This window comes from Triplophysa dalaica, chromosome 4 (assembly GCF_015846415.1).
Source record: "Triplophysa dalaica isolate WHDGS20190420 chromosome 4, ASM1584641v1, whole genome shotgun sequence".
NCBI classification, from domain to species: Eukaryota; Metazoa; Chordata; class Actinopteri; order Cypriniformes; family Nemacheilidae; genus Triplophysa; species Triplophysa dalaica.
In genome coordinates, this window is record NC_079545.1 from 26,162,824 (window position 1) to 26,171,158 (window position 8,335).

General features: G+C 36.5%; 1 protein-coding gene across 1 annotated transcript; it reads right to left on the bottom strand.

Annotated features, from left to right (window-relative positions):
• Nucleotides 1-716: 716 nt before the first annotated feature.
• Nucleotides 717-6,674, bottom strand: si:ch73-337l15.2 (glutathione hydrolase 6). The gene is made up of 4 exons (XM_056746483.1): nucleotides 6,501-6,674; nucleotides 5,560-5,837; nucleotides 4,796-4,909; nucleotides 717-3,744 (listed from the first exon to the last, which is right to left on the bottom strand). Exons 1-4 carry the CDS (start codon nucleotides 6,608-6,610, stop codon nucleotides 2,492-2,494), a joined length of 1,755 nt encoding a protein of 584 aa, XP_056602461.1. The 5' UTR covers nucleotides 6,611-6,674; the 3' UTR covers nucleotides 717-2,491.
• Between the last annotated feature and the right edge of the window lie 1,661 nt (nucleotides 6,675-8,335).

Sequence of the window (8,335 nt, forward strand, 5' to 3'; positions counted from 1 at the left end):
ATCTATAGCAAAACACATCCACCCACATCCACAAACAAATCCAGCCATCCTCAAACCTGACATTCTGAAAGAATTCTACTCTGTGTCGCCAAGTCTCTGTCACGTGTTAAAGAAATCTTAAGCTTTTTCCAGTCTAAACGGGAATGGATGAAAGATGTCACGCTGAGATGGGAGAAACCGTGAGATGGAGATTCATTTTGCAGCGCATCTTTGAAAATGAAGAGTAGAGGTGAGGCCTTAGAAACCTTTACTGAGGTAAAGGTTTCTAAGCTAATGAAAGCTGTTGAAACTACTCTTTTAAATTAACAAAATGTTCTTTAACTGTGTCACAATTCACAGTGTAATTAAAATGTGATATTAAAATCATCTGCAGGAACTGTTTTGATATAATTAAAATCTGTATTGCAAAGGAAGTGGCTCAGCAGGATTTCAGACTGACAGCAACCAAGCCAACATTATTCAAAGCAATAGAACTGTGTTGCACGTTTTACTGCAATAAAGACACGCATAGACACGCATGCAATAGTTTGTGGCCAAGGAGAGCCCAAAAGTGACAGCAATTTAAAAGTCTAAAGAATGAGCAACGCTCATTGCAACACTGACAAACAACAACTCTGACACAAGTTTAGTGGTGGAACAGAAAACGTTCCATCATATACTGTAATACAATCAATTCTACCCATAGTTGTTTTACATACAAACAATATTTTGTTTTTTCATTTTTTTTATTTTGATACTTTTGCTTTTAAAATTCAGTGCATTCAATAGTGAAATCTTAAAAAAAAAACGTGACAAATATTTTATGCATTCATCATCTTGCATTAAAGTGTTACAGTATTTTTGTAGGGAAACTCAAAAATTTAATCAAAGACAATGCAAAATATAATGATTATATTACCAATATTGCTGTATCAGACTGCTCAGGATGCTTAAATAAACCGCAAAAACAAGACAATGTTTTGCTTAAACAAAACCATGATTCTTTCCTGAGGAACAAAGCTAAAAATGATTTTAGTCGTCTCTGTTTAAACAGGGACAGACGTATTTGAAAATTCAAACATTTACACATCTGCTTTAAACAACTATGAGAGATTCTAAAAAACATAATGAGGTATCTATTTTGCTCAATAATTCCTTCCTGCGTGAACAACCATATTAACAAATACAGGAGAACTAAAACAAAGCTGACAATTCAGGCCAATCAGGTCAAGCAAGATGGACCATCACATGTTTTACAATCAAAAATCTTCAAAAGTATTCACAATGGACAAAATATACATCATCTACAATGTTTGCAAAGATTAAAAATTACAACCAAAATAGACAGCTTAAAGATGTATGCAACAAACATGTAGAAGCACACACTTACACTTACAAGGATATTAAACATTTAAAATGAATCTAAACTAGATCAAAAACTCTCTGTGTTTGTATATGCTTGATTTTTATTAAAGTGATATTCAAGCCACAGTGCTGGTTTATTTCACAGTGGGTTCAGATTGTGACACATGAGGAACAAAGTGGCAGTCCTTTGAATATCATATCGATTCATCTTATATGCTTTTTGTGCGCATTATAGTCTTTTACAGGATCAAACAGAAAAAGATCAATACAAAATAGTCACTGTAAAGAAAAAATATATATATAAAAGGGCATTTAAAGAAAACATTTTTTAATGGTCATTAAATCTTAAAAGGAAACAGTAGACATTAAACATCTGAAAAATACATTAACATTTTTGCTATACTCAAAAATAAAGATGCTACACAATGCCATAGAACAACCATTTTCGATTGTAGGGTTCCAACCTTTAAGTTTCAAAGAAACCTTATATAGAAGAAGGTCCTTTATAGTGCAAAATGGTTCATATGATCATAAAAAGTTACTGAACCCAAATTGTTCTTATATGTGACCCTGGGCAACAAAACCAGTCTTCAAAATTGAGATTTTTAAATCATCTGACAACTGAATAAATAAGCTTTCTATAGATGTATGGTTTATTAGGACTAACTCTGGAATCTGAGGGTGCAAAAAAATCCTAATACTGAAAAAGTTGCGATAATAGATCATTTTGACCCATTCACTGTATTTTTGGCGATTACTAATGTTACAAATGTTCACGCGCTACTATAGATTGGTTTTGTGGTCAAGGGTCACATATGGAATCGCTGAGAAGAATCTGTTACTTCACCTTTATTTTACTCTATGTAAGTCACTTTAGATAAAAGCGTCTGCTAAATGACTAAATGTAAATGTAAACTCAAGGTAAAGTTCTTCGGTCTTCACTCAGGGAGAGAGAATTTGAAGTTTAAAACAGCAGAAAAATGAATACACATTCGGACGTTGTCCTCAAGGCGGCGAGCAGGGTTTTTAAGTGCCATTTCAATATATTATAGTATGTGAAGAAATAAGCCAATAATTGGATATTAGATCATATTTCTCCACTGGCAATACGAATGTGTTTAACACCCAGTGCGGAGGTGTTCTTCCCTCAGTCTATGCCATCAGCATGGACCTCAGTGATAGGTGCACCATAGACTCCTACATGTCCTGCTTTCAGCTGCAGTAGCATAGACAAAAAGCGTCCCGAACATTCGCCCACCTCCTGTAGCTGTCCATTTCCCTCTGAAAGCACAAAGCTATTTGTGACAACAGACATGCAGCCAGACAGAAAGTTGGGCTCTCTCTGCTCTATATAGAGAAGAGGGCTGTTCACAGTTTCCAGAGCAGACAAGTCAAAGTCAAGCAGGTTCCTTATCATAACCACAGACTGAAAGAGAGCAGAAAGACCTCCAGTCACAGCAACCAACTGCATCTCATGTTCCTCTTCTTCATGCCCAGTATCACTGTGACCATCATCTTCCTCATCTATCTTCACAACTAGAGGAAAACTAAAATAAGGTAGCTGAGTGATGTCTGAGGTAAAATCACTGAGAATTACTCCACTTTGGGGTAAGTATTGCCCAGATCCCCACGTGCTGTTGAGCGAGGTAGAGATGACTATAAAATTGTTGTGACTATCAAGGATCCCTATGTGACTGCATGATGTGTTTAATGCCAATAGCTCTCTTAGGTTAGAATGATTCTGACTCGTGTTGAAGAATTCGTTTGCCAAATTTAAGAGAGCATTGTAAGAGGCAGTGTCATTAAGTTCTCCATTGTTCTGAAAAGAGAGGTTTTGCTCCCTGACTGCATCTAATATCCTGGATACCATTATGCCTTTGAGCTGGGAGGGGACTGACAGAATGGTGTATTTCTCCTGTTTCACAATAAGGGGTTCATTGATTTCTGCAGTCCCGGCCCGAGCAGCAGCAAGAAAAGCGGGTCTCTCGGCATCAGAAATGTCTTGAGCCAATTTTACGGCCAGCATTTCTGAGAAATGGGAGACATTTTGCCCGACGCTCAGCAAAAGTTCCGATAGCTTCCCATTGGCGACATCTGCTCCCTCTGATTTCACGCGGCCATCTGCATGGCAAAACACATCACACAATTTTGACTGGAGTATTTTGTCTTTGTGGGTTTCCAAAGCCCTGGAGAGGATTCCATCGATACTGAAATTTTTTGCAAGTTTTGCAGCGCCTTCGAAAAGCGCACTCCATTCTAAATGTCCGTAGTTAGAATGTAATAATCTGAGGCCCTGCAACAGCGAGGGAGCTGCATAAGCAGGCAATTTTTGAGAAGTATCATGTATTGCTTTAAATGATTTCAGAGTGTGGTTGTACAAAATAGCTGAAAACGCTCCACCTTAAAGAAAAGAAGAAAAATAATCATTCGGCAACCTTGATAAAATGTTTATAACATTTTGCCCTTTCAGAAAACCTTGTGAAAGGCACATCCATGAAGGTTTCAAGATTGACAATATGCACTTTAAAATGAATTGCAAAAATATTTATAAAGAAGTTTTCTGGGGAGAGGAAATAGATTTGTGTTTTCTTTCTAGAGACTAATTTTCTTTGTGATATGTTGTGATAGAACTTCATATTCATCTATTTTAACTATAAGAGTTTATGCAACATGTTAATACGTTGAACTATCGTGAAAGGATAGTTGACCCAAAAATAAAATTCTGTCATTATTTACTCATCCTCAAGTTGTTCCAACACTGTATGTATGTCTTTGTTTTGTTGAACACAAAAGAAGATATTTTGATTTATGTGGGAAACCATTACTACTATGGAAGTCAACAGTGCCCCAGAACTGTTTCCCTACAAACATTCTTCGCATATCTTTTGTGTTACATTTACATTTAGTCATTTAGCAGACGCTTTCATCCAAAGCGATTTACAAGGTAAACAATAGAAGCAATTGGAAAAACATAAAGGCCAACAAAAAGCATAAGCACAGTAAAACTGGTCTCATATAGCCCTCCACAATATACAAAGTATATACAATATGTAAATATGTGAATGTTAAATATTTTGAAAAGAGAAAAGCAATAAGGGAAAGGTAAAATATGTAATTTTTGTTTTTCTCCATTTCCAGGATATTAGATATAAATGTAAATATAAATGTTCTGTTAAGGACAACAACGGAATTTAGGCAGGTTTAGAAGAACTTGAGGGTGGGTATATGATGCAGAATTTTCATTTTTGGGTGAACTATGCCTAAAATAGGATTTTCTTTAATTGAAAGATATGTATTCAACCCAGGAAATTACACCAGTGCTAAAAAAGGACTAAAAACTGATGAATTGTGTTTGTCATATAGCAGTGGACTTATCATTGCTAATAAAGACAGCACCAATAAAATATTTGATTCCTAGAAAAATACAAAAATGAAATAATACTTTACTGACCTAATCCTGCAGTGTGTGGGTGGACAATTCCAAGGCAAAGTAAAGCGGCAATCGCAGCATCTACCACATTTCCTCTCGCCTCCAGAAGCTCTTTACCCATCCTAGAGCAGACTTCTGTAAATTAACCACAACACACTTCATCAAGATATTAATAAATGTATAGTTCCTAAAATATAAATCCGTATTCTTCCTCTGAAATAATACTATAATATTAATAAATATTAATTTATATATATATAAATATATAATATTTGAATTACGATTATATCATTATACTGTTACATCTAAAGTCTAAAGCCGCGGACACACTTGAATTTTCCCTTCATTGACTTCCATTCATACGCATGCGAATGTGACAGACCTGAAACCCAAGTCCGTGTGGAAATATTTTGCATTTTGCTGCTTAGCAAAGTTCAAGTTTGGTGAAGTCTGACCTGCGAATTTGTGTCACGTGAGTGCGTGAGACCAACAGAAGGTCAAAATGTCATAGCGTGACCTCTCGGTACAAACAATTCCAAATTGGAGGAATCGCTCATTGTAGCAGTGCTTTGTACAACACAACTTTAACAAATAAATAAAAAGAGAAAAGGCTTGGTTTGCAGTGGCAATAGAAATAGGAGCGGATGGTAAAGTTTAAACAGCGATACGTGTAATTTTATGTGATTGTGCGTGTCATATCCTGTTCCCGCCCATTTCCGCAGCACCGTCCGAACGAATTTCGCATGTGCAAATTCAAGTGTAACCGCCGCTTAACGGGGTCTTGCCTGAGTCTGTAATGACAGCAGCTTGGTGGTACAGAGGTTCACTGTGCTCATGGGTGTGACTCTGGTGGTTATGATGATCATCTCCCTCTTTGTGATTATGGTCACTGTCGTCATTATCAATATCTTGGTTATAGTGGTGATCATGCTCATGTTCCTCAGACCAATACCCATTCCACTCAAACACCATAAATCCACAAACTATTCCTAGAAGAATCAGGGCCACCATGACCCTGATATACGTGTCCCTTTTTCTTCTCCCTCTTTGCTGGTTGAAGGGCCTGTAAAATATAATGAGATAAACAAATGCAAACATTTGAAAAATCTAATTTGGCATTTTCTGTCAAACCTAAAGTCAATGTTTTGCTGTTTTTTTATACAACAACTGTTCAAATTTCTGTTCGTAACATTTCAAACAGACAAAGACTTTTTGATGTCTCGATTACAGTATATAACAAGTCGGTCATAAGTAACAGTGATGATTTTACAATGCAAAGTAGCCTACCCTTGTCCTACCGGTTTAAAATACACAGAGTGAGTTTACTGCGTAAATACCGCACCAGGTTATTCTACCAGTATAAAATACACCTGTAGGATTCATTGCAGCGCAAAATACCCTATCAAATTGCCCTACCAGTATAAATAAATATGTAGAATGATTTAACGTAGACTGTCGTAAAAGATAGTATGATTTAACTGCTCTAAAGAATGACGTAACGTTGATGTGCGCATGCCCGGTAGGATGACATTTCAGTGCGGCTTCTTTCATCTGTATCGTTGCGTCCGTATAACGCGTCAGCGCACCTGCTGCACAACTTTAAGCACTCACACGGAAAGCAGAAACAATATACTTTATCGAGAAGAAATAAGCATATTTTGTTGCTAAATCGAATGTCACTTGCACAACAGGCGTCAAACAAAGATTACTTTCATTTTTAACTTACGCCTGAAAATGTATAGTAATTTCGTCATCGTCCTCTTCTGCAAAGTCGCTCTCGTTTACATCTTGTGCGTCGCTTGGAAGTACTTTATATTTGACAGTGCTTTGAACCATTTTCCTTCTGCCAACTTCGGTTGTAATGTCACAACATTGATTCGAGTGACCTGCAATCTCCTACTTCCTGTATTTCCTGACAGTCAAGCCAGGTACTAGCACCTCCCTAAAACAATAGGAAGCTTTCACGTGTCAAAGTGCATTTAACGTTTAGTTTTTTCAAAAAATAATTAGTAACTAATAATAATAATATAGGTTTGTATATTCCAATAATCGTCCATGGTTTCTATTTGTTATTAGCTATTTCTTTTTTATAAAGCATTTGTACACTGTAGTAAAAACCCGGCCAATGTTTTTTAAGGTTATATGCTAATAACAACTAGGCAACTTTTTAAAGGCATGCACTTCAAATGGTCTTAGATGTCCACACAGGCTACGGGTGAAGCTGTGAGGCGGCTCTGTGCTGATTTCCAATATTCCAGTGACCTGAAAGTGAGCGAGGAGCATAAGCCTCAATATATCTTTCAAAGTAGCCCGGGACTCCAGATCTCCTGCTTCAAGGGAATCATGGCGTACAGCATCCCACCTTATTTACCTTTTGACATTTACTAGGATATTTTCACACATGCAGAATGTAATTGAACGAAAAATTCCTGCAGAGATTCTGTAAGAAATGCCGTCACACAGAGATGTTCAAAACAAGGATAGAGATATCTTCGCAAAATATCTTGGCAATGCTGACCAGCTTAAATGTCGCTCATGTGGCTATGACTTTTTTTTGTACCTTGTGTTTTCTTTGTATCACTTGTTCCCCTTTATTCCAGATGCGAGTCTATGGTGGTGCTCAAATTCACCTCTATACATTCATAAATGTCAGTGCAATAAAGAAGTTTCCAACGAGTAAAATCCTTTTGATCAGTTTTAAGTGTGTTTTGACTAGGCTTTGGGGCTAGGTGATTTGTAAGATGTTCCGGAGAGGTTTTTCTGTTTTCCTTTTTGTTTTGCCTGGTGCTCTTTTTGAAAAACATGCCATCATTATCCCTGTGGATGGGGGTTCAGAAGATCTGCATCTTTATACATCAGCCTGTTTATTATGAGAAACAGAAATTAGGTTCTCTGGAGGTACACACCAGAGGCAAAGATGCTGTCAATAAATTCAACCAAACTTTCTGAGTTTAGTTTAAAAGAAATGAAAGCAACATTCTGATTAGGCGCTGATATATCTTTGTTATTGTGCTATATTATTTTGGTAGAGTATAGACCGCTTCAGAAGATGTAAACAACGCTGGTAATATGCAATAAGATACAGACAAAATGGATATGTATGATGAAGTGAAAACAATAAGCTCCCAAAAGGCGAACCTACCTCTATGTGCATTTTATTGTGCATAAACTGCTTCTTTGGCCAGTTTATTTTCTTGCACTTCCTTGAGTTCACTAGCTTATAAACAGTTAACGTACGTATTTTTATACTTGCATAATAATAAATATGATAGAACTGTATTACTATTTAGGGAGTGGCTTTGATGTGCATTCAGCACAACAATTCAGTTTTACAGTCTGTTAATCTACAAAGCAACAAGAGGGTGAATCAACAAAAGGTGGTGATGTGTTTATTATAATGAAATTCTCCAAGACTTCTCACTACCGGTTCAGCTTCCCGTTTAAAGTATGTGTATAACTTCCTTTACAGAAGTTCAAGTTTTTTTGTTGGGGCAGAAGGAACCATGGTTATTCTAAAAAATAAATTAAAAAAGATTTTTACACAACATCATAAACTAATAT

Coding starts and splice junctions, on each gene's coding strand:
- si:ch73-337l15.2 (XM_056746483.1), bottom strand. CDS start 6,610: ATGGTTCAAAGCACTGTCAAATATAAAGTACTTCCAAGCGACGCACAA. Junction 4,910..5,559: donor TGCTGTCATTACAGACTCAG/GCAAGACCCCGT, acceptor GTTAATTTACAG/AAGTCTGCTCTAGGATGGGT. Junction 3,745..4,795: donor CCCACACACTGCAGGATTAG/GTCAGTAAAGTA, acceptor CTTTTCTTTAAG/GTGGAGCGTTTTCAGCTATT.